This window comes from Halichoerus grypus, chromosome 7 (assembly GCF_964656455.1).
Source record: "Halichoerus grypus chromosome 7, mHalGry1.hap1.1, whole genome shotgun sequence".
Lineage (NCBI taxonomy): Eukaryota > Metazoa > Chordata > Mammalia > Carnivora > Phocidae > Halichoerus > Halichoerus grypus.
The window spans coordinates 144,645,690-144,671,632 of NC_135718.1; the positions used below are offsets into that span (position 1 = coordinate 144,645,690).

General features: G+C 44.8%; 2 protein-coding genes across 4 annotated transcripts in view; both read left to right on the plus strand.

Annotated features, from left to right (window-relative positions):
- Nucleotides 1-15,997, plus strand: part of LOC118539244 (mitochondrial amidoxime reducing component 2-like) — a 32,475-nt gene extending 16,478 nt beyond the window's left edge. Inside the window, exons 5-8 of the mRNA XM_036097640.2 lie at nucleotides 4,698-4,759; nucleotides 4,850-4,921; nucleotides 6,288-6,418; nucleotides 15,130-15,997. Coding sequence (XP_035953533.1) covers nucleotides 4,698-4,759; nucleotides 4,850-4,921; nucleotides 6,288-6,414 — 261 coding nt within the window. The 3' untranslated portion in view covers nucleotides 6,415-6,418; nucleotides 15,130-15,997. The remainder of the gene's footprint in view (nucleotides 1-4,697; nucleotides 4,760-4,849; nucleotides 4,922-6,287; nucleotides 6,419-15,129) is intronic.
- A 5,298-nt stretch (nucleotides 15,998-21,295) lies between these two features.
- The window catches only part of MTARC1 (mitochondrial amidoxime reducing component 1), a 36,862-nt gene continuing 32,214 nt past the window's right edge, over nucleotides 21,296-25,943 (plus strand). The window contains exons 1-2 of one of the 3 annotated variants that reach the window (XM_078078387.1): nucleotides 21,296-21,599; nucleotides 25,088-25,261. In XM_078078387.1, the coding sequence (XP_077934513.1) occupies nucleotides 21,313-21,599; nucleotides 25,088-25,261 (461 nt within the window). In that variant the 5' untranslated portion in view covers nucleotides 21,296-21,312. The remainder of the gene's footprint in view (nucleotides 21,600-25,087; nucleotides 25,262-25,943) is intronic. The other 2 variants (XM_078078388.1, XM_036097637.2) reach the window with 2 other exon arrangements.

Here is a 25,943-nt window from a genome sequence, read left to right on the forward strand (position 1 = left end):
AGTTGAACTGTGTGGTGTAATGGGAAATACATATTTGGCACTTGTCCCCTATTACAGCCCCTAAAACCCTTGGAATTTCCTGACTGATGGGATGGAAGTACTTTCTATTATTAACAGAATCCTATCAATCATACCTGATTATGCTAATGAGGTGAGTGGTAGGGTTGGGGGCGAGGTAGCTTCAGGTTGGAAGTAGGTCACCAGCAAAACCAAGCCTTGACTGGAAATTTGGAACTTTCAGGCACACACACCCCCGCCCCCCCCAGGCCTCCAGGGAGGGGAGAGGGGCTGGAGGTTGAATTCAATTGCAAATAGACAGTGATGTGATCATCGTGCCTAAGTAATAAAAACCCTTAAAAGACTGGTTTTGGAGTGCTCCCTAGTTGGTGAAGACGTCGAGGTGCTGGGAGGTGGGACCATGGCTTGGAAGCTCTGTGCTCCTTCCCTCATACCTTGTCCCCTGAATCTCTTCCATCTGACTGCTCCTGAGTTGTATCCTTTATAATGAACTGGTCATAGTAAAGCACTTTCCCGAGTTCTGTGAGCTCTCCTGGCAGAATATCCAACCTGAGGAGGGGGTCCTGGGAATCCTCGATTTATAGCTAGTTGACCAGAAGTACGGGAGAGCTGTACACTTGGCATCTGAAGTGAGGGGTGGGGGGAAGTCTGTGGGACCGAGCCCTTAACCCAACATAGGGTGTGTGTAACTCCAGGTGGTTAGTGTCAGAAAGGGGTGAAATCACAGGACCTCTCTTGGTGTCAGGGAATTGCAGAATTGGTGTTGGAAACACACCATGTGTTTGGTGTTGGAAAGAATCTGAGAAACTTCCTAGATCAAAATGATTTTAAAAATGTGTTGTCGGGATGATAATGCTTCTGATAAAAAAAAAAAAACACACAGAAAAGGAAAACAAAAAAATAAAACAAAATTTATAAAAATACTGTTTAAACTTGAGGAGCCTTCCAAATATATTGCTATAAATATATACGCATAGCTGTATATACAGGTTGGTTTTTTTTTTATATAAACAGACTTATTCTCCATATAGTGTGTATATATATGTGTGTGTGTGTGTGTGTTTTCTTCACTCAGCAACATCTTGAACATTATTCAGTTGATAAATAAAGACTCACATCCTCCTTTCTGCTGCCCAAACAGTAATCACTCTCCAAATGGGCCACATGTAGTTAGCCAGCCCATAGTTCATGGCTTCCCAAGCTCACGGTAATCTTGTGGCCTCATTGATACCAAGGATTTCTAAACAACAAACTTGTTTATTTACTTATTCGTCCTCTCAGTTTATCCCAACATGGCTTAAATAATCATTGAACGTGTGACATAATCTATTAAACTTAGGAGTAGCAATTAGAGAATCCAGAGCAGGGTACGGGGAGGCACGGATCTTGGGGCTGAGGTTCAGGACGTCGAAGGGCTCCAAGGATGGCAGGAGACCCTGGCCCAAGGTGCAGGTGCCCAGAAGCTCTGTAGCTGTTGGTAGGGTAGGACTGCTGATCCAGTCTGTGTTCTTCAGGATAATTCCTTTGATAGCCCATGGCAATAGCAGAGAGCTCCGGGTTTTGCCTTCTGTCTTACCCTCAGATGTCTTCTTGTCCATCTGTGGTGCATGGGTGTTCAGGAGTGCACCTTGGCCTCCCTTCTCACCTGGTGCCCCCCCCCCACGTTCGTGTATATATTATTATATGTATATAATATATATAATATGAAATACATGTATGCACACATATACAACATATATAGAATATATATACAAAGATGGAATAGATGTATTCTATTCTCTCTCTTTAAATATATGTGTACAGCCTATATTTGTGTGGTGTGTGTGTGTGTACAGAGAGAGAGGGAAAGGGAGGGGGAGAGAGAGAGACTTGAGAGGGGAGAATCTCCTATCATACATTTAATTCATTGCTTGGTAGGTGCCTGTCTGGACTCTAGTGAAGGTCTCAAAGAAGCAAACACCCTCATCTGCACTGTTCTGTGTGCTCCACAATAATTGCCCCAGACTCTTAATTAATTAATTAATTAATTTTTTCCCCAGACCCTTAATTTATGTCTTTCTTTGGATGCTACGTGTCATGGGAAACCATGTAATCTTAATTTAGTGTTTGCCAATGTAAATGGCAAATTCATAGTAATTTCCTAGGCTGATTCCACAGAGCTGAGCCCATTGTGTACCGTGATCTCTCCTTTCTCACTGCCTTTCTTTCTTCCTTTCCTTTCTTCTTGCACCTTAAAAACTCCCTGGTTTTACCCCTTCACCGTAAATAGATGTCTTAGGGGCCTGGGTTTTGCCAGACTGCAGAGAGGCTGCTCGCCAGCAGGGGGAGCAGTGAGCTCTCCTAGCTGTTTTCTGTGTTTAGGGAAGGCGCTGGAACCTTGCGTGTGTCTGGTAGAACCTAATGGAAACTTGAATTTCATGCATTTTTAATTAAAATGAACTTTTAATAACTTAAGGTATTTTATTATCTTCCTCTAATAACTGAATTAATAATTACATTTAAACTTAATTCGCGTAGTGTTTTTTACTGCAAATAACGCTCTGCGCCAAAATGCCAACCATGATCAGATTAGGGTGAGTGACGTTATTATATAAAGTGATTAATATTTTTGGAGGTCGTTAGAGCTGCAATTTGGGGAGCTTCAGACAGTTTCTATGAATGCAGACACTTTGTTACTCTAAACTGGGTACTGCCGTTCTCTAAGGGCGGAAGAGCAGATTACCTCTGTTTTATTAAGCTAGGACACCTAATCGAACTTTTCAGACTTTCCTGCTTCATGCCACAGTCACAAGGCAGAGTTTCCACAGATCTGTGGCCTTGAAATGTGACATTGATGAGCATTTGTGCAAAGCCATTGAAAGGCAGGTAGTTGGAGAGCTCTGGGGCGCGGATGGGCTCGCATTCCTGCGGCCGCAGCGCCCTCGTGTGGCAAAATGCATCCAGCCTTTGCCACGGCCCCCAGGCCAAGGCTGCCCGTGACCCATCACTTCCCCCTGCGGGAACCCTATTACTGGTCACACTCGGGGGAGGTCCCATTCCGCCGGCTGAGCCACCTGCTCTGGTTGTGTTGCATATTTTTGCCGTTTGCACAGGGCTTGTAGTAAGTCCTGGCTGGGATATAGAAATTCCGTTACATGGGGGTCCTTGCCTTTTACAAGGGCAACATAGTCCGTCCAACAACCAGTTTGGAACACAGATTTTTCCACACAGCAGCAGTTTCATAAATGGTGGTTGGGAACCCAGCGCGTCCACAGAGACCTTTACCGCGGCTGTGCTCCTATTCCGAAGGAGATTTGTGAGCTGGGAAGACCCAGTTAGGGACTGGAGTATCTTTCCTGTGTTGGCTAAATCACCCCTGTAGGCCCTGGGGGTTCGTGTATCCCTGGGAGAGAAGCAGGTCATCAGAGGTGGAAGGAGAAACATTATGTGTTAGCCCCGCCCTTCCCCCCCCCCCGCCCCCGCTCTGTCCTGCCTCTCCTGTCCCCGGGGGTGGGGGTGGGGGTGTCAATAGATGCCTCATTTCCTCCCTTACGGACTGACTTCTCCCCCAAACCCTTAGACCCGCTCCAAACCTCATTTGGGTTGAGATCAGGAAACAATTTTTCAAGGGACACTTTTATTGCATCTGATTATAGGTACTTTGTCGGTTTCTGGAGCCTGGAGTGAGGCCCCTTCCCTACTACCTCTCACCTCCCCCTGAGGCCTGGACGGGGGTTGTCCTGGGAAATGCAGATCCCACAGAGGGCTTCCCTATTAGCAAGAGAGTCCTATAACATACCCTCCTTATATATGTGTGTGCGTGTCTGTGTGCATAGGTGTATGAATATGTATATCTAGGCATATGTAATGTAATCTATATGATCTCCATATGTGTGTGTATGTGTATATATATGTGTGTGTATAGACAGATAAATAGAGAAAGAGATAGATTTAAAAGCTGGGTGGTTAGAAGTCCTGCCTTCAGAATCTGAAGTTTTCAAACCTAGCTACTATGACCCTGAGAAAATTTTGTAGTCTCTCCAGGTCTTGGTTTCTTAGTGCAAAATGGGGATCGTAATAGTACCTTCTTCAGAGTTGTGAGGATTTATTGAAGCCCCAAGGTGGGTGTTGGCAGGGCCGCTGTTTGAGGGTGGGAACCCAAAGCACCGCCAGGAGTGGTGGAATGCCAGCCCCCCCCCCCCCCCCCCCCCCCCCCCCGCCCAGGGCAGGCTACCAATCTGTGGAGGTGGGAGTGTTGAATGTGTATCTCCTACCTGACTTCCCGTGGGTGATGCCCCATTCATCAAAGAACTGTCAGATTTTAACTTGGCTTCCGTTGTAGCTTAGCTATAAGAACGCAGTGGGCTTGTCTTGCAAGCTATACATTTTTCATTATATATCAGTAAATTGGCCATAAGTTTGCCATAAGAATCATACATTAACTACGGCAAACTGCCCGGCAGAGAAGGTCTGTTCTTGCTTTGCTGACAGAGTCGGGTTTCTGAGACAGCGAGTCAAGAGGTGGGTGGATCCTGGACTCACCCATGTGCCGTCTCCCTTTGTGTCCCTTTGGGAGATACTTCTTGGGGTCTGGCTGTCCTTTCTTCTGCTAGCCTCATAGTTAGGACCAGCCAAAGAGTAACCTGCTTTCAAGACTAATGAAGCCTTGATTCAAAAGATAACTTTTCCTTTCCTCCTAGGATACTTGGGATGAACTCCTAATTGGCAACGCAGAAATGAAAAAGGTTTTGTCTTGCTCCAGGTAAGGATTCTCTGAGAGTCAACCTCTGGGGGGTGGTGGTGTGTTCATTGGTCCCTAACCACCACCTAATCATTGGTTCTTGAATGGCAGGTGCATTTTGACCACTGTAGACCCAGATACTGGAGTGATAGACAGGAAGGAGCCACTGGAAACCCTGAAGAGGTAAACAGCAATGTGTCCACTGTGTTTTTAATACTATCCCCATCCCAGAGCTACCTGTGGGGGTAGGTGCCCCGTCCAAGCACCTTTCACTCTACCTTCTGGTTGGCATGTGTCTGTGGGTAAGTTGCTTCCTCTTTTTTTAAGGATGGATCTTCGAGTGCTTTTGACAGATTTTTCATTGCCTAATACTGTGTTTTGAAGTTTTCATATCTCTCACATCAATTTTTAATAACATTCACGTGTGTATGTCCAAATTAAGACCTCAAATACTGTAATTATTTTTACTGCACCTCAGATTTCTTTATTAGACTCAACATCAAGGATTATGAGACTAATTGAAGTTGCATAATGAAATATTAGAAAAATGGAAATGTAACCAGTTGTCAAGAGTTTATTTATTCAGGAGCTTCCTTTGGGCCCAGGTGTTTTGTTTTGTTGCTAGCCGACTTTAGTTATCAATAGAGAATGTGTTTTTAAAACTTAAGTCAACATTTTTGGGAGATATATTCTATTTTATTTTCTCTTTCTCTGTTTTGTTATTTGTTTCCAATGGTTTTGAGTTTTAGAGAAGAGGTTATTTCTTGAAGACTTTGGATATGCAAATCTGTTTTGTTTTTTGATTTTTGAGATGCAGTGAAGTTAATTTTTTTCTCTTTAGACAGGCCTTTTGAAAAACATTAACTTCATCAGTAGGCCAGCCCCATGCCAGTTCTATCTGTATCTTCATTTTTGTTCACCAAGAGCCTCAGCTTTGGGCTTGTAAACCTGGGGGGAGGGGGGAAGCGTATTACTTACATGCATTGGGCAGAAGGTTTGGAGGGGTGCCTGGGTGGCTTAATGGGTGAAGCATATGACTCGATTTCAGCTCAGGTCACGATCTCAGCGTCCTGGGATTGAGTCCTGCATCGGGCTCTGCGCTCAGTCTGTCTCTCAAATAAATAAATGAATTGACTAAAAAAAAAGAACTTGGCGAGTTCAGGCAGTTCCGTTTTGAGATTGTGTGAGCATTTGTTTCAGGGGGTTGTGAAGTTAGGGGTATACGTGCAAACATATACCACTTACTATTTTTTTTTAAACATACCACTTATTTTTATTATTTTTTTAAGTTTTTATTTATTTTTATTTTTTGAGTAACACAGTTTTTTCAAACTGAAGCCATAGAAAATTGTTCAGACTCTCAGGATGCTCCTAGAAAAACCGGGATTATGTGTCGTTTGCCTACTTGCGCACACACTCCTCCGTCCACGTTGTAGAAGAGGCTTCCTATTTATGATAGGTCATCTGAGAATGAAAACTTGAATTCTCTTGAGAGCCCTTAAATTCTTATTTCCCTTTTGTGCCTGATTATGAATTTTGCTTCCTTCAGCTACCGCCTGTGTGATCCTTCCGAGGAGGCAATATACAAGTCGTCCCCACTTTTTGGGATCTATTATTCAGTGGAGAAGATGGGCAGCCTGAAAGTTGGTGACCCGGTGTATCGGCTGGTTCAGTGATGTGGTACGTGGTTCGGCGAAGGGCCGGCTTTGCTGCTGGAATGCATTGCTTCAAGACCACTGCCGCGTCTTCTTGCGTTGAGATGTTTTTACGTTTTGCTGCTTTAACTCTTCGGAGGATGAGCGGTTTGTGTTCTGCTCTTTGGAGTTGGAAAATGCCTTTTATTTTTCTCTCCTCCACAATCTGATTTATTTCACCTAGGCTTCCTCTCCCACTTCCCATTCAGTTATAAAAGGCTGCTGCAGGAGCCCCAGCAAAAGACAGGTAGATGTTCTCAGTTCATTAAGAAATAAGGAACTGAAGGTGAGCAGGTGCCAAGAGTTCTATATTGATTTTTTCTGTCTGTGATAGAAAAGTGAGGGGAAATGTTTAAATTATTCAAAATCAACTTGAGAAAAACATTAAATACTTTTTATAAAATTTATTTTTAAAATATGATTTAAAGTTTAAGAAATATTAGTGTATCAAGGTGCCTGGATTCTGAATCATAAGGTAGAAAATAATGCTCTCACCTTGATTTCATCAGGCCAGAGACAACCCTGACGCCTGGAACATAATGCCCAACCCCCAAATTATAGAAATAAAATCATTTGGAAGACTTCGAATTGAGGTTTATTAAACAACTCTTTTCATAAAATCTATAACCCCAGTTCTGAAAGTCACCTTATGTCCGTAACTCTTGACCGTTGTTCTTTCTGATCCTGGCCTGACCTTCTCACCTTTCCGCTTGACCAGCTTTGAGGACAACATGGAATACTGGTCCAGACTGTCTAGATCCAGCATCAGATAGACTTGGGTTCATAATCTAGCAGCTCCTTTTCCTAACTTGGTTGAATTATTTAACCTCTTAGCCTTACTACCCTTATCTGCAAAGTGTTGGAATACGGCAGTACTCAACCAAACAATCATCACAGTTATTTTGAGGATTAATTTATATAAAGTTGCAGCATTGCAACAGAAATGTGAGGAGTCCGGATTGGGTGGGGGTGGGAACCATGGGCAGTGAAAGAATTCACCCAGGGCAGAGCAAAGGAGGGAGTTTATTGAATACACCGCAGGGGAGCTGTAAGGCAGGACAGAAAAGAGAGACAGAAGGCTAGGAGGCGGTGGTGAGGGACTATAGTTATAGGGCAGAGTGAGGAGGTATGGGGACATTGGGAATTTTCCCATTTTTGGTAATATTAGGAACTGTGCCTGGTTGTAAGTAGCCCATTGGTTAGGTGGGGCCTGTGGGTTAATGAGCCTGTCTGCATTCAGTTTTCTGGTCACTGGGACCCTTTTGTCATGCTCAAGCTTCCATAGCTCAAGCCTGCTGCCTAAGAACAGCCTCTACAACGAACACAGAAAATGCTCAATAAATATTAGCTGTGATTTTTATTGTTGTCATTGTAGAGGGGCTCCTAGGAAAACTACACGGAAGCCAGCAAAGGGTAAACATTCTTACAAGAATCAGCTCTTGTGAATCTCTGCCCGTAGTGCCCAGTTGAGAGAGAAAACTAAAAGTTCACGTTGTCCCTTCCTTTCCAAATCCAAATGCATTGTTTATGGATCTTTCCTCTCCCGAGCTATTGCCTCTCTGCTTGTCTCGTTTTGCGTAACTGGGCTTGGCTTTCTGCCTGTTTGGGACTTGTAGGTTGTTGGTTCTTTCTTTTGTCTGTCTTTGGGAGTGACTCCAGCTTTGGGGAACTTAATAGCTTTTGCACCCTCTTTGAGGACCTGTTTTATGCCCAAGCGGAGGTTATTAAATACTGCCAAAAACATTTACAATCTGGGGCGCCTGGGTGGCTCAGTTGGTTGAGTGTCCAACTGTTGATTTTGGCTCAGGTCATGATCTCAGGGTCCTGGGATCAGGCTCTGCGGTGAACACGGAGTCGGCTTGAGATTCTGTCTCCCTCTGCTTCTCCACACCACCCTCCCGCCCCCGCTCATGCTTTCTCTCTCTAAAATAAAATAAATAAATAAAATCTTAAAAAAAAAAAAAAAAAGAAATATTTAAAATTTGAACTATATACCAGGAGGGAAAGAAGCAAATTGAGGATAATGCAGTTGGATGGGTGGATCAACCCATAATGTCATTTAAGTTACAATCCAAATTCTTTAAAGAATTAGGAACAACTGTCCTTATCTGACAGATCTTTTGCAAAACAAAAGTCAGCTCTAGAGGCAATTAAAAATTCACCCCATTCCTTTTCCAATCCCCAAACTTCCCTTATCTGTCTCAAAAGGCTTGAAAATTATTTGCCTTAGGAAATAAAAGTCCTTCTTGGAGGAACTTCCATTCCTTCTGTGTCCCTTAGTTATACATCTTATCATTTGTCTTTGAAATTTAAATATAGTTCACAATCAGATATCTGAGACTAAAGGAAAAGAAGAAAAAGGAAAAGAGGCCTTTTTGAAAAAAGAACTACTTGTAAGGGTGCTCCAGCAAGACTCCTTAATTCCAGAGACAGATTCAAGTCTTAAAAATCTTCCCCAGCAATATTGTAAGGTTTTTATATCTGTGTGTTTATGTGTTTGTTATAAATGTGAGGCATTTTTCTACCTCTGGATGGTATTGCTAAAAGTAATTTGTGAAAGAGCTCTATTTATTTTATTTTATTTTTTACTATTATTATGTTATGTTAATCACCATACATTACATCATTAGTTTTTGGTGTAGTGTTCCATGATTCATTGTTTGCGTATAACACCCAGTGCTCCATGCAGAACGTGCCCTCTTTAATACCCATCACCAGGCTAACCCATCCTCCCACCCCCCTCCCCTCTAAAACCCTCAGTTTGTTTTTCAGAGTCCATCATCTCTCATGGTTCATCTCCCCCTCCGATTTCCCCCCTTCATTCTTCCCCTCCTGCTATCTTCTTCTCCTTCTTCTTCTTCTTCTTCTTCTTTTTAGCATATAATGTATTTGTTTCAGAGGTACAGATCTGTGATTCAACAGTCTTACACAATTCACAGCGAAAGAGCTCTATTTAGTTGGTTGGAAGACAAGCATTTGTAAAGCTTGGACATTCTAGAACTCTGAAAAAGATAGAAACTAACCGAAATGTTTTCCAGCTTCATGAAATCTGAGAAAATGTTCGGTATTAAAACTAATTTAAGTTTGTTGGTTTAGGGCACCCTGGTGGCTCGGTGGGTTAAGCGTCTGCATTCTGCTCAGGTCATGATGCCGGGGTTCTGGGATTGAGCCCCACATCGGGCTCCCTGCTCAGTGGGGAGTCTGATTCTCTCTCTCCATCTGTACCTCCTCCCCGCTTGTGCTCTCTCTTTTGCTTGCTCTCTCTCTCAAGTAAGAAATAAAATCTTTAAAAAAATAAAATAAAATTGTAGAAGGTTTGTAGAAAAGGAATCCTTGAAAAGGAATTTTTTTTTTTTTTTTTTTTTTTTTTAGAAAAGGAATTTTAATATGTGGTCAAGCTGGCTAAGATTAAGATGAATAGATTTTAAAATAAGGTTTTTTTTTTAAAGATTTTATTTATTTGAGAGAGTAAGAGCTAGAGAGAGAGAGCACAAGCAGGGAGGGGAGGGAGAAGCAGACTCCCCTCTGAGCAGGAGCCCTATGCAGGGCTTGATTCCTGGACCCCGGGATCACGACCCGAGCCGAAGGCAGACACTCAACTGACCGAGCCACCCAGGTGCCCCTAAAAATAAGTTTTAATATCAAAAGTAAGCTGGTGCAAAATTAGAATTTGGGCTTTTGGTCTGCTTAAAAGTCTTTTTGACCTGGAACATTCTAAAAGATTTGCTCAACTCATTAGGCTTATTTGATATATCAAATTACATGAGAAGCATTGTCAAATAAGAGGTAATACTAAGGGGCGCCTGGTTGGCTCAGTCGTTAAGCTTCTGCCTTTGGCTCAGGTCATGATCCCAGGGTCCTGGGATGGAGCCCTGTGTCAGGCTCCCTGCTCGGCGAGAGGCCTGCTTCTCCCTCTCCCACTCCCCCTGCTTGTGTTCCCTCTCCTGCTGTGTCTCTCTCTGTCAAATAAATAAATAAAATCTTTAAAAAAAGAAAAAAAGAGGTAATACTAAACCTTCTTCATGTTGCATTGTAAAATTGTGGCAAGTGGATTAAGTCCATTCTTCTTCTGAGGAAAAAAAAGGAAGGCTGCTCATTGCCAGGCTTTTGCCACACGGATATCCTTACAACGTGGCCACAGTCTGCTCCTTACTTACAAAAATGCAGGTGGGCAAACAATGCCTGTAAATGAAGTGAACAGTCGGGGTTATAGGAACCCCAAGAAGGCCACTTGGTTCTCCCTGGCAAACCCCATTTTTCAGGTTTTGCATTCTTTCACCCACCACAGTACATTTAAGATGACTCACTCAAGTTACGAACAGACATTGGTGGAGAGACATTTATAAAATTGCAAAACAGTCTACCAGGGATGCCTGACCTGTCAGGTCCATAATCCTGAAACAAAATGAAATAAAATAGAACTTTTTATTCCCAGAGGCCTTAGACCTCCCTCTCTCTAGACCCTTCGAATGCCTGCACCTGGACTTCATTCAACGGCCGGTTAGTAGGGGTTATTAACATGTTCTTGTTATTGTTTGCCTATTTTCTGGATGGGCTGAAGCCTTTCCCTACTGCAAAGCTGATGTCCCCATAGTAGCAAAGAAACTGTTAAAAAGTGTGTTTCCCACTTGGGGTCTACTTTCCATTATTTCCAGGGATCGAAGCACCCGTGTCACTAGACAGATTATAGGAGCCTTAACAATAACCTTGCAAAATTTTTAGAATTCTAGCAGCATAGGATGAAGCAACCTTCTTCCGATCATCATGAGGTTGAAGAAGCTTCCTAGATGCCAGTTCAAAGGATCCTGTCAGTCATACTTTAGAGCCTGGTGACTAGGTATTCTGGAAGTCATCAGAGGAAGACAGCCCTTCTAGCTCCATTAAAAAGAGACCTTTCCTGGTGCGTCTGACCGCAGACCCTGCTGCAAATCTAGAAGGTGTTAAGTCCTGGGTACACATCACAAAGCAGAAGAAGGCTCTACGTGACACCTGGTCCTATATAGACCCTGAAGACCTAGAAATTAAATTGAGGAGGAAGAGAAATCGCTGACATTGCAGTAGACTGCTTCCACCCACGACCAAGATCAAGACTTCATACTTGAACATAAAACCCTTCTTCTTTTCCTTTCCTTTATTCTGGCCTTAGCTTGGAAAGATAATACACTCATTCTGTCTCGCAGGCCGTTGCTAAGGCTACATTTACGTTGTTGAGTTAAAAGGGACCTACCAGTGGGGTTTCAGTTCAGGATTCACTCCTTTTGACAGGTCCCTGTTTCCCTAGTTAGGAATAAATGTAAATGAGGCTAATTTTCGGGGTTCCTGGGTGGCTCAGTCAGTTAAGCATCCGACTCTTGATTTCAGCTCAGGTCATGATCTCAGGGTTGTGAGATTGAGCCCTACATCCAGCTCCGCGTTGAGGGTGGAACTTGCTTAAGATTCTCTCCCTCTTGGGGCGCCTGGGTGGCTTAGTTGGTTAAGTGACTGCCTTCGGCTCAAGTCATGATCCTGGAGTCACAGGATCGAGTCCCGCATCGGGCTTCCTGCTCAGCAGGGAGTCTGCTTCTCCCTCTGACCCTCCTCCCTCTCATATGCTCTCTCTCTCTCTCATTCTCACTCTCCCAAATAAATAAATAAAATCTTTAAAAAAAAAAAAAAAGATTCTCTCCCTCTTCCTCTGCACCCCCCCCCCCCCCCCCGGTTCACACACCATGTGAACACACTTTCTCTCTCTCTCTCTCAAAAAAATGGGACTGATTTCTTAATTCTTAAAATTATTACAGAATCTGCTGCTAAAGCAATGGCTACCCAACAAAGATCCTTAGACTCTCTGCCAAAGTAGTTTTGATAATAATGGGACAGCTCTTGATTGTCTTTGAGCTGAGCAAGGAGGTGTCTTGCTGTGGCCAACACCACTTGCTGTACCTGGATCGACACTTCTGGGGAAACTAAAACTCACTTACCTGAGATCATTGAGCAAGCCACTTGGCTTAAAGGATGACCCCTTCAGTGGGGTCTGTCTTTGATCTGATTTTGATTGGTTTGGGTCTTGGGCACCAAGGCTTCTAAGTGAACTCTAAACATCAGGGATTATCCTGCTTATAGTGATTATAATAATCTTCCTGGTACATTGTATCCTCTCAAAACTTTTTTCTTTTTCTTTTTTTTTAGATTTTTATTTGAGAGACAGTGGGAGTGAGAGAGAGTGCATGCACGAGTGGGGGGAGGAGCAGGGGGAGAGGGAGAAGCAGACTCCCCGCTGAGCAGGGATCCTGATGCGGGGCTCCATCCCTGGGACCCTGGCATCATGACTGAGCCAAAGGCAGACGCTTAACTGACTGAGCCACCCAGGTGCCCCTGTATCCTTTCAAAAATTTTAAATGTCTGATCACAACCACTAACCACCAAGCACATGATCTCCTTAAGACTACAATGGCAGAAAAGGAACAGAGAACAACAGACTTAAGGAATGCAGACCTTGTCGTAACCCATGAATTTCACAGAGATAAAGCAAAAACACCATGATCTGTGAATGCCACACAGAGGATCAACAGGAGCTTCAAGCACCACAGAGCCAAGCTGAGCGTGACGCTAATGCCTTAAATTTTGAGCACAACTCTCAGTTCAGCTGAGAGTCTGATCAAAAGGGGGGGAATTGTTAACCAGAAAACTACAGCCCTAGAATGGCCTCACTAAGTTAAGTAAGTTAAGGCTTCAAGTGAGTAAACCAAGACTTAATATCTAACCTAACTGCAGTTTCAATTCCCCAGGGATGTAAGCTTTAACCAGGCAACATGGAACTTCCTGGTCAAAACTAGGAAATTGACTGGTAGACCGTTCTCTCCAGAGGAGGGCAACCTTGCCTAAACAGTGCATTCCTTGCTAACAAAGTCCGTTCTTCTTTTTATGTCTTTTCTCTGCCTTTAAAAACCTTTCTTTTGTTTAGGTCAGTGGAGCTCCCCTCTCCTTGCTAGATGGGATGCTGTGCAATTCATGAATCGTTTAATAAAGTCAATTAGATCTTTCAACTTACTCAGTTAAATTTTGCTCTTTAACACATGCGTGGGATGGACTGGAGCTGGGAGGGGACGTGAAAGGCCAGGCGGGGGTGGCAACATGTGTCTTAAGCAAGGTGCAAGCTGTGGGCATGGCGAGGGATGTGGGAGTGCCCAGATCGTGCACATGGCCGAGATGATGTTGGCTACTGGGCCCTGAGCAACTTTTCAGCCTTATTATCCAGCGGTCCCCCACACAAACCCAGGGCGCTTGTCCTGCTGTCCACGCCCTAGAAGCATGGAGAACTTTCCTCTCTGGTGGGCATTGCTGCTGGGCTTTAAAAATCACGGTAATGTTACTCATCTACTTGGTGAGCCTAGTCTGGTTTCTGCGTTCTGGATTCTTTATATGACAGGTTGGTTAAAGCAAAGGTAGCGGTTAATATTTGCATGGGGTTACTTATTCATTTAAAGTTCAATTATGTAAAAGTTCATCTGTTCCATTGTAGAAGCAATACATGTTCCTCACGGTGAATTTAGAAAATACCAGCCACGTTGGGGAAAGAAATCACCCATTGTCACTGTTTAAAAATTTTATTCTGCTTGGGTTTTTTGTTTGCTTAATGTAGCCATAATCTGTATGATATAGATAACATATACATATATATAATCATATATACTATATACAGATATATGTTGTACATCATATGATATATATAGATATATATCATCCATGTATCATATGGTAAATATATGCAGAAGTATGTATCATATATACTTTCATAGACCTCCAGTCTTTTCAAAGGTCATTTCTGATGGCTTCATAACATTACATGTAGAAATATACACCGTGTTCTAAACACCATTTTATAGTATTTGACACTTGGAATATATCCAGTTTTGTTGTAAATAATAATATAGTGAGGGGCGCCTGGGTGGCTCAGTTGGTTAAGCGACTGCCTTCGGCTCAGGTCATGATCCCGGAGTCCCTGGATCGAGTCCCGCATCGGGCTCCCTGCTCGGCAGGGAGTCTACTTCGCCCTCTGACCCTATCCCCTCTCATGTGTTCTTTCTCTCTCATTCTCTCTCTCTCAAATAAATAAATAAAATCTTAAAAAAAATAATACAGTGTATATCTTTGTGTGCAGAATCATTTTATTATTTTTTAAAAAGATTTTATTTATTCATTTGAGAGAGAGTGCACAAGCGGGGGGAGGGGCAGAGGGAAAGGAACAAGCTGACTCCCTGCCAAGTGGGGAGCATTTTGTGGGGCTCGATCCCGGGACCCCAAGATCACAACCCCAGCTGAAGTTAGACGTTTAACCAACTGAGCCACCCAGGTGCCCCCAGGGCCATTTTACAATTGAGTGATTTTCTGAAACTAGATTGCTAAAGTGGAATTATTGACTCGCAGGATACAGGCATATATTATAGCATCCTGACCAGTGGTTTTCAAAAGCGCTCCTCCCCTGTGCACCCCCTCGTGCCACGTGGGGGAGATCCTGGCTCTGGGCTCTTGCCCAGACCTGGGTGGGCCTCTCAGTCTTAACAGGCTGCTTTTTCCCATGGAGGTAATTTGGCACAGGACATAGTTTATGTTTCCTGCATTTTAACCTCATCGAGGGACTGTTTTGTGAGTGTTTGAGCTATTTATGACCTGTAGGAGAAATAACCAGATAATCAGAGGTCCTTGTCATTTATTCAGGTTCCAGCATCCAGGAGGCTTTCTTTAGGATTTTTCCCACAGCAGCAACGCCACCACCTCAGCGCATCCTTGCTAACCAGCCTGTGGCCATCTTCACCCTGGAAATGAATCTCCAGTTTTAACTTTTTGAAGTTACGCATGCTCCGCAGTTAATGCAGGAAAAGTATTAGAGGCAATTCAGAAATAAGAAGATAAATAGATTTTAGGTATTGAGGACTTTTGAAATAAGTAAAACTGTCTATGAAATTGTTCTGAATGTTACTATAGCAATTACACTTCTCAATCCCTGATGTTAATATTGATGAGTAAAGAAAGCTTAAAGAATGAGTTAAAAAGCTATAAAACTTTTTCTAAGTGTTGACATTTTATTACCTATCATTCGTCTTTTGGGAGGAATAGGAAATGAGATCACTGTTTTTTGATGTGCCTTTTACATGTTAACACAAATTCCTGTTCTTGGTCTTTACATGGCTGTTGAATCCTGTCAACTTTTTGCTCATGGGTTTTGGAATCAGGTTGTACGTGAGTATGGAAGTTATTTTATAGATCTTGTTTTTATATTCGATTAAGCCTCCCTGAAGCCATATGGAAGTAATCTGTGTGTAACTGCCAGATACATCGCCTGGAATTCCAAGTATGATGAAGAAAAGATGGGATTTTAAAAAGAATGGAATTTTGAGAGCAGGAGGGAGGGGGAGGAAAGAATGAGCACGTTTTTTTTAGGTGCAAATAATTTTTTTTGTAACGAAGGGAAATGAACTATTTTGGTATGACTAAACAAATCCTTGCTGAAGAAATATGTGGATGAATTAACCCACTTATAATTTTGTGGTTTCTTTCATATTAATAAATGTGAATCTCAGTTGTACTTTTTCTTTGGTATTTATGAGTCTGCGTCAGGGCTTCTCTCATTTTATATTAGAACTTTGGTCGCTGCTATTCATTTTTCTTTACTCTTTTCTAGTAATCTAGCGGAGGGTTTCCCTCCAGAGATAGGAGTGGACTCCGCAAACATTACCTCCCGTGGTGGGTGGGGGATGGGGGGCATCAGGAACTACACAGAAGGCCCACTGAGGCAGGATGGCCAGTGACCGTGAGGAGATTGTCAAAGGAGACTTTAAAGTCAGCCATTGAAATAGAGAAGCAGATTTTTTCCTTTTAAAATTTCTGAAGACAGCAGCACCTGGCTGGCTCAGTCAGAAGAGCATGCGACTCTTGATCTTGGGATCTCGAGTTCAAGTCCCACTTTGGGTGTTGAGATGACTTAAATGAATAAATAAAAAGTAAACTAAATTTCTGAAGAGAAATTAGAGAAGGAGATAATCAGAAATACACAAAATTGAGTGCCCATGAGCTGGTTTTCTGTGGAGAACATGGAGAATATGGAGCTCGAGTCCTGTGTCCTGCTCAGGTGTGTGCTCTCCGCTCTATTCTCGTGGCGCACATCACCATCCATCAACATTTCTCTGTGGAAAGCTAGATTTACCCAAGCCCCTTCTCCCTCCAGCTCATTCCTGGAAGAGGCAGTCACTGGTGTACCATAACAGTGGAAGTAACTTTGACCCCTGTACTCTGAACACGGTTCCTGGCTTTCACAGGAGTAGGGCAGGGAAAGGGGGACCTGGGGTTGAACGAGAGAATAGGACAGATATAATCCGTGTAGGCCTAAATATCTATGGTGAAGAACAATGTTCAGACAGATCTTCCCTGAGCACTAAGGGGCCCTGATGTGCGTTGTCAGCTGGCGAAAAAAGAATTGCTCTGCTTTGGAGACTTTCCCTTTACTGATTTAAGACATTCTCCAATTGTGTGGACAGTTCTGGTGGGGTCTTGAATTGTACTGTTCTAGGCTGTCTCTCTCCTTGACCAAACTAGTTGGCTCCTCTGAAGCTTCCTCTCCGCCAGGCCGCAACCGTGACTCTGGCCTTGCTAGGCTTGCCTAGCTCAGTTTAGCAAGAACCCTGCTAAATCAGTTTGAGAGCGTCCTCACCTTGGCTATCTGATCACTCGTATTATAGAATTGAGTTCCTCATCGCCACCTTCGACGTGTAAGACCTCGGCCTCCCTTCAGCAAGAATCCTGTTAAGTCAGTTTAACAAGAGTCCTCCTACCCTTGATGTTTTCCCTGAAGTAATCTTCCATCCACTGACCCTGTCTCTCTGCATCTTGGCTACAAATGCCCACTTACCTTTGCTGTGTTCAGAGTTGAGCCCTATTGTAATATCTCTATTGCAAATGTCTTATTTTTTTTATTGACCTATAACATTGTATTCATTTAAGGTATATAATGTAATGATTTGGTGTATGTGTATATTATGAAATGATCACAGTAAGTCTAGTTAATGTCCATTACCTTACACAGTTGTAATTTTTTTCTTGGGATGAGAACTTTTAAGATGAAATCTCTTAGCAACTTTTATTTTATTTTATTTTATTTTATTTTTTTTAAAGATTTTATTTATTTATTTGAGAGAGAGAATGAGATACAGAGAGCATGAGAGGGGGGAGGGTCAGAGGGAGAAGCAGACCCCCCGCTGAGCAGGGAGCCCGATGTGGGACTTGATCCCGGGACTCCAGGATCATGACCTGAGCCGAAGGCAGTCGCTTAACCAACTGAGCCACCCTGGCGCCCTCTTAGCAACTTTTAAATTCACAACACAGCATTGTTTTGTTTTTTTAAGATTTTATTTATTGATTTGTCAGAGAGAGAGAGATAGAGAGAGAGCGCACAAGCAGGGGGAATGGCAGGCAGAGGGAGAAGCAGGCTCCCCACCAAGCAAGGAGCCCAATGTGGGACTTGATCCCAGGACCCTGGATCTTGACCTGAGCTGAAGGCAGAGGCTGAGCCACCCAGGCGTCCCCACAAACACAGCATTGTTAACTATAATCAACATGCTGTACATTACGTCCCCAGAACCTATTTCTCTTACAACTGGAAATTTGGGCCTTTTGACCACCTTCATTTATTTTGCCCACCGCCTACCCCCTGCCCTTGGCAACCACCAGTCTCTTCTCTGTATCTATGAGTTGTTTTTATTTTTGTTTTTGTTTTAGATTCCACATATAAATGAGATCATATGGTATTTGTCTTTCTCTATCTGATTTATTTCACTTAGCATAATGCCCTCAAGGTCTATCCACTTTGTCCTGAAGGGCAGGATTTCATTTTTTTTAAATAAGACTGAATAATATTCCATTATAGGTACACACCACATTTTCTTTATCTGTTCATCTGTCCAGTGGACACTTAGGTTGTTTCCATGTCTTGGCTATTGGAAATAATGCTGCAATGAACATGGGGGTGCATAAATCTTTTCAAATGAGTGTTTTCTCTTTCTTTGGATAAATACCCAGAAGTGGAATTGCTAGATCCTATGGCAGTTCTGTTTTTAAATTTTTGAGGAAACTTCATACTGTTTTCCATTAGTGGCTGCACCAATTTATATTCCTACCAACAGTGCACAAGGGTTCCCTTTTCTGCACATCCTCCCCAACACTTGTTATCTCTTCTTGATAATAGCCATTCTAACACATGTAAGGTGGTAGCATTTCCCTGATGATTGATGGTGAGCACCTTTTCACATACCTCTTGTCTTCTATGGAAAAATGTTGGCTTAGTTCTGCTGCTCATTTTTATTTTTATTGTTATTTATTTTTAAAGATTTTATTTATTTGTCAGAGAGAGAGAGAGCACGCACAAGCAGGGGGGGCAGCAGGCAAAGGGAGAAGCAGGCTCCTCTCCGAGCAGGGAGCCTGATGCGGGAATCGATTCCAGGACCCTGGGATCATGACCTGAGCTGAAGGCAGACGCTTAACTGCCTGAGCCACCCAGGCGCCCTGAGCTGACTTTTCTGTATGGTGTAAGATAGAGGTCCAGTTTCATTCTTTTTCATGTAACAGTTTGGCCCCTGCCGTTTATTGAAGAGACCATCCTTTCCCCTTTGTATATTCTTGGCTCCTTTGTCATAAATTAATTGACCATATATGCATGGGTTTATTTCTTCTCTCTATTCTGTTCCATTGATCCATGTGTCTGTTTTTATGCTGATACTATATTGTTTTGATCACTATAGCTTTTGTAATATAGTTTGAAAACAGGAAATATGATGCCTTCAGCTTTGTTCTTTTTTCTCAAGATTACTTTGGCTACAAATTTTAGGATTTTTTTTTCTTTTTCTTTTTTTTAAAGATTTTATTTGTTTATTTGACAGAAAGACAGCATGCACAAGCGGGGGGAGCAGGAGAGGGAGAAGGAGGCTCCCCACTGAGCAGGGAGCCCGACAAGGGGCCCGATCCCAGTACCCTGGGATCGTGACCCCAGCTGAAGGCAGACGCCTAACCCACTGAGCCACCCAGGCACCCCTCTTTTTTTTTTTTTTAAAGATTTCGTTTTTAAGTGATCTCCACACCCAACATGGGCTTGAACTCACAACCCCAAGATCAAGAGTCACTCGTTCCACCGACTGAGCCGGCCAGCACCCTAAGATTGTTTTTTTTTCCTATTTCTTTGAAAAATGCCATTGGAATTTTGATAGAAATTTCATTGACTCTGTAGCTTGCTTTGTGTTTTATGGATATTTTAACAAAATTAATTCTTCCAATCCATGAGCACTGAACAATTTTGCTTTTATTTCTGTCTTCTTTAATTCCTTTGATTAATGTTTTATAATTTTCAGTGTACTGATCCTTCACCTCCTTGGTTAAACTTATTCCTAGATATTTTATTCTTTTTGATATAAATGGTATTACTTTTCTTAATTTCTCTTTCTGATGGCTTGTTGTTATGTATAGAAATGCAACTGATTTTTGTATATTGTTTTTTACTGAATTCAGTTGTTCTAATAGTTTTTGGTGGTGTCTTTTAGGTTTTCTATATATAGGATCATGTTATCTGCAACACAGATTTCCTTCTTCCTTTCTGATTTGGATGCCTTTTATTTCTTTCCTAATTGCTCTGCTAGGACTTCCAGTACTCTGTTGAATAAAGTGAGAAGAGTGGACATCCTTGTCTTGTTCCTGATCTTAGATCAGCAATAGTCTCAAAAGAAGTCTTCCTTAGGTTTTAACAAGTGTCAGAATAATTTTTTCTTTAACAGTCTGGTACATCAAACAGGAGCCTAAGACTCTTTTTTTTTTTTTAAAGATTTTATTTATTTGAGAGAAAGAGAATGAGAGACAGAGAGCATGAGAGGGAGGAGGGTCAGAGGGAGAAGCAGACCCCCAGCTGAGCAGGGAGCCGGATGCGGGACTGGATCCCGGGACTCCAGGATCATGACCTGCGCTGAAGGCAGTCGCTTAACCAACTGAGCCACCCAGGCGCCCAGGAGCCTAAGACTCTTAAAGCACCCTGATCCTGATGGCTGACCTTGTTGTTTGAAACATGACCTGATTTGAAAGTGCCTGCGGCGTTGGTGGACATTCCCTTCTGCCCTGAAAAAACCTCAGGATCTTGGGCCAGTACCAACCTTCCAAACTACGACCCCGGGAATGCTGCCAGGGGCGCACCGTCCCCTAAGCCCTGTAGAGGGCGCTTTCCGCCGCCCGGTGCTGCTGTGACCTGCGCTGGGAGAGCCCCGGGCAACCGCCAGCTCCTCGCCAGCCTCGGTTCGCGGGCCCTGGGCGCCCGGCGGCATCCGTCCGCGCTGATTCGCACTCCCGCGAGCTCCCTCGTTCCCGCGTGGCCGGCGGGGAGGGTGGCAGAGGGCAGCGGGACGCTCCGTGCCGGCCGCGTTGTGCCCACCGGCGCCCCGTTATCCCCAAGGCAGGGATCTCCCGGCCGCCGGATTTCGAATTTAGAAATCACGCTTTAGTCCTGCAAGTTTGGTATCTGTGACCACTTTAGGTTTAATAAACCCCCACAAATTCGTAAAGAAAGTGGTCGCCTGTAGCGCTCGTGACGGAGGGCGCACGGCCTTGCAGCCGCAGGCCGCGGAAGGCGGAGGAGGCTGTGCGGCGAGGACCCGGCCGAAGCGGAGCCACCACCTCCCACCGCCGGCGCCCGGGGGCCACCGCTCAGGAAGGGGCCGCGGTACTGGGAGCGGCCTGCCCTTTGGGCTCCCGGCCAAGGGCCGCACCTCCCCCGCAGCCCCAGCGGCCGCCGCGCTCCCGCCCCGGGACGGCCGGGCGTCAGTGGAAGGCCCCGCGGGAGCTGCCGCCGGCGCCGCGCCCCCCGCCCGCTCGGCCATGGGCGCCGCCGGCTCGTCGGCTCTGGGCAGCCTCGGCCTCCCCGCGCCGCGCCTCCCCGCGCCGTCCCGGCCCGCCTGGCTCGGGGCGGCCGCGCTGGGACTGGCCGCCGTGGCGCTGGGGACGGTGGCCTGGCGCCGCGCGCGCTCCAGGCGGCGCCGGCGGCTGCAGCAGGTGGGCACCGTGGCGCAGCTCTGGATCTACCCGGTCAAATCGTGCAAGGGGGTGCCGGTGAGCGCGGCGGAGTGCACGGCCTTGGGGCTGCGCTGCGGCCACCTGCGGGACAGGTAGGGCCGGGCCGGGGCTGCGCGGGGTGGGCTCCGGCCGCGGGCGGGAGCGGGGTGGTCTGCGGAGCCCGCCACCAGGTCCTTCCTTCCCTTACAGTGGGGCAAGGACAAAGAGAACGAGGGGCCATTACCTCCCGACAGCGGACCCCAGGGCCCGGGACCCTGGGGCTCTGTGTCCCGACCCAATTCCCGGAGACAGCTGTATTCCCACCTCGCATGGGCGCTTTCACCTCTGCGCTCCTGCCCGGGAGTGGTTTTGGCGTCCAGGTGTCTGCCAGTGTGCAAACGGACTTCAACTCCAGCTAGCGGAGGCGACGAGCGCCCAGGGATTGGTCCCCGCCACATTAGTTTTATTAATTGTCTCTGGAGAACTTGGGGAAACTTGGGGCCGCGGAGCCCAGCCCTCAAGGAGCGCCCCAAGGTGGAGCGCATAATCATAATGACAGCTATTGAAGCTTCAACTTCTTGCCGCTGAGGAAGTTCTATTGCACGTGCTCTTTCCCCTAATTCTCACAAGCCCTCTTGCATGGATAAAGAAACCGAGGTCCCGCGCCACCCAGCGGGGGGACCAGGACTCTCGTTTTCTTCAGCACGCGGGTGCTTTGTGAAGTCCTGCTATTAAGGCCCTATCTGGGTAGTCACGATCTGCGTGAACGCTTGGGGTTCAGGGAAGGCACAAGAGGCCCGAGCGAGCAGGCGAGCGAGCGGCTTTGTTCTCCTCTGGGTCTGGCGTCAGGCCAGCCCGGAGCCTCATCGTAAGGCTGCACTTTAAGCTCTTTCCTCCCAGACCAGCCCTCACAGCTCCTGCAGGGAACCCAGAACTCGGGGGGGGGGGGGGGGCAGGGGGCGGGGGGTGCTGTAGCTTTTCCTCCTTGCAGCTCTCGGGACAGAGGGCAACTCACAGCATTAGTGAAGAGTGAGCTATGCATCTTTGCTTCAGGAAGGAAGCCAAGAGTCCTAGATACTTCATGGTTTGTATGGAGTTTGCTGACTCTGCAAGATGGTAGAATTTATTGAATTCATTTTGTAGGCCCCAGAGGCAAGGGGCGTTGTCATTTTACTGTATGGACTGGGAATATTTCCTGAGCTCATATATTAGTAAATAACAATCAGAGCAGACACTATTTTTGTCCACCCACTACCACGAAGTGTGATCAGGAGAAGCAAACAAAAGCTTACTGGACTCAGTGTGACAAGTACCAGGGAGCACAGAGAAGGAGCACCAGAAACTGCCTGGGGTGGGCAGGAATAACATCATAGCTTGAACTGATTATTCAAAATTATGAACTTTCCAGGCAAGTAAATTGGGAGAGGAACATTCTAGAGAGAGAGAGGCATGGAGTAAGCTGGGTAAAGACCCTGGACTTGGAGGGGAGGTATACTGGGGAAAAGGTGAGTGTACTCTTAGGGAATTGCCGGAAGGAATTGAAACCAGGCAGATACGTCTACACCAGTGATCGCTGCAGCATTACTCACGGTGGCCAAAAGATGGAATCAACCCAAATATCCACCCGCAGGTGAATGGATAAACAACATCTATACACAATGGAATATTGTTTGGCCACAAAAAGGAACAGAGTTCTGATACACACTACAGCATAGATAAATCTTGAAAGCATTATGTTAAGTGAAATAAGTCAGGCACAAAAGGACAAATATATGATCCTAATTATATGAAATAGCTGCATTGGCAAATTCATGGAGACAGGAAGTGGATTAGAGTTTACCAGGGGCTCAGGGGGAGAGGGGGAATGGGGAGTTATTGCTTAATGGGTTCAAAGTTTCTATTTGGGATGATAAAGTTTTGGAAATTGATAGGGGTGATGGTTGCATAACATTGTGAAGGTACTTAATGCCACTTAATTGTGCACCTAAAATGATTAAAAACACATTGAAAAAATATCTGTTCTCTGTTGATGTTGTTTCCATGTTTTGGTGTTGTGAATAATGCTGCTATGAACATCAGTGTGCAAGTGTCTGTGTGAGGTCCTGGTTTCAATCCTTTTGGATATACTTAAGAGCATGCCAGGCGCTTTATGTTGTATATATTTTACCACAATAAAAAAACTAAAAAAGAAAAAGGCTGGCCTGCGTGAGGGCACAGGGAGTTGTGAATGGCTGGGAGGGCAGCTGGGTTATGAAGGGCCTTGCCTGCCTTGTCGAAGAGTTAGGGTTTTATCCTGAAAGCAGGAGCCATGAAGGGATTTTTCATGAGGGAGGTGACATGACTAGATTGGTGGTTTAGAAAGGTCAGACTGCCAGGATGCCCAGCTGGCTCAGTGGGAGGAGCCTGAGACTCTTGATCTTGGGGTCATGAGTTTGAGCCCCCTGTTGGGCATAGAGATTACTTTAAAATATTAAAAAGAAAGGAAAGATCAGGCTTCCATCATTACCTGGAAGAATTATTACATGAAGAAGAATATTCGTGTGCTGGTACAAAAGATTTGGAGCAGGGCAGGGCTCTGTCTGGGTCCAGGATGAGGACTGATAAACGGGCAGTTGAGGAAAGGGCTCCCACTAACCTTGTTTTTCCAGTGTAGCTGAAACATCTCAGCCGTGATGACCTGCTGGAGGTGATGCAAGGAAGCTCTTTAACAACCTCACGTCTTCACTGGCATGTTATGTTTATGGACCCCAAAAGCACAGCTCACTTCTATACCTGTAATCACTTGGCCCGGTGTGAATTGAAATTACCAACATGTCAATATGTTCTCCTTCCTCAGTAGCTGAGAAATAACCTATACAAATGACTCCCCACCTCCCACCCCTGAAACCGTTTTCGACTGCTCTTATTTCTCCATTTATCTTTTTTTTTTTTTTTTCTGGGAAGTGCCTCTAGATCAGGAGTGTTGTGCCAGAAAAATTTTTGGCCATAGTAACAATAGACCTTTGAGCAAATTGCAGAATTCACCGCCCTGAATATCGAAACATGAATTTTTTAAAAAGGTAGGGGTGGATTTGGTAAGGTGTGAGTGGCATCCTGTGCTGTCCCACTGAGCTCCGTGCTCTGAGAACAACAGAGCAACAGTCTTGTTATTTCACTGCAGGAGCCCAGGGCCTACTGTGTGTGGGCACGGTGCTTCCTTGTGCTCTTGACGTCTTTCCAGGAAATAGTTTCTTGTCATCTTTTTGGGGCATGTTTAATGAAAGTGGTCAGAATTTCTGGCAGCTGAGATGAAAATATAATAACATCTTTGATTTCTGTGCCATCCAGGAGCTCAGAATGTTCCGAAGCTATTATATGTATTGGATGCTTGACCGGTTCCTAAACCCTTTGAAATTAACAGACAGACTCAGTCTTGCTGTGCTGCTGAGTTGGTGTTTAAGGATAGACAGGCAGACACACACACACACACACACACACAAACTCACACACACCAAGCTGACAGGGAGGAAATCAAAGAGGACATTTATATGCCTGAAGCTCCCACAGAGACTGACCGCCCGTCATGGTGGGCCATGCGTATCTTGTGTTTTGAACATGGCAGGTTTTGGCTGGTGATCAATGAGAAGGGGAACATGGTTACAGCTCGACAGGAGCCTCGTCTGGTCCTGATTTCCCTGACTTGTGAGGGTGATGCCCTGACTCTCAGTGCAGCCTACACGAAGGACCTGCAGTTGCCCCTCAAGACACCGGCCACGAATGCGGTGTGCAAGTGCAGGTAAGGCAGGGGTGGAGAAAATACCACCACCAGAGGAGGAAGGACAGAGATGAGGTGGGAGTGACGGTGGACAGTGTCCGGGAAGGCGTGAGATGAGATCTAGGTATTACCATCGGACTTGCCCTGTTACGCTTGGAGAGACTGGGAACCTTCCATATCTGAGTTAGGAAGGGAGTCACAAATGTTTTTGTGAACTGTGATATTTAGTACTAATGAAAGGACGTTCTAAGATAGAAAAGACCGCTGCAACCAGGAGAGTGATCCGACTTGCATGTGCCCAGGGTTCTGTCTGCGTGACAGCGAGGGTGGAGATTTCAGCCGTGAAGGGGCTTTGTACAGAGGCTCTTTCCCCGACATTAGAAGGGCTGTAAGGAAACAGTCTAAGAAAACTAGCTTTGCTTCTGAGACCTGATGTCTCGAGGTGATTTTTTATCCCATCATGGGGAAATTAGAATTTGGTCTAATTTTACTCTTGTCATCGTTTCTGCATCTTGAATTAAAATGCATTGTGAACGCTGAATGGAGTCCATAGCCTATCATAGAAAATAACATCACATCAAAAAATGTAGACCTGAGTTAGCTGAAAAATATCTAAAGATTCCCAGAAGTTTATAAGATGCAATACCCATCTAATTTCTGTAATATTTTAGAGTTTCAGACGTAATGTGTTCTTATTTTAATT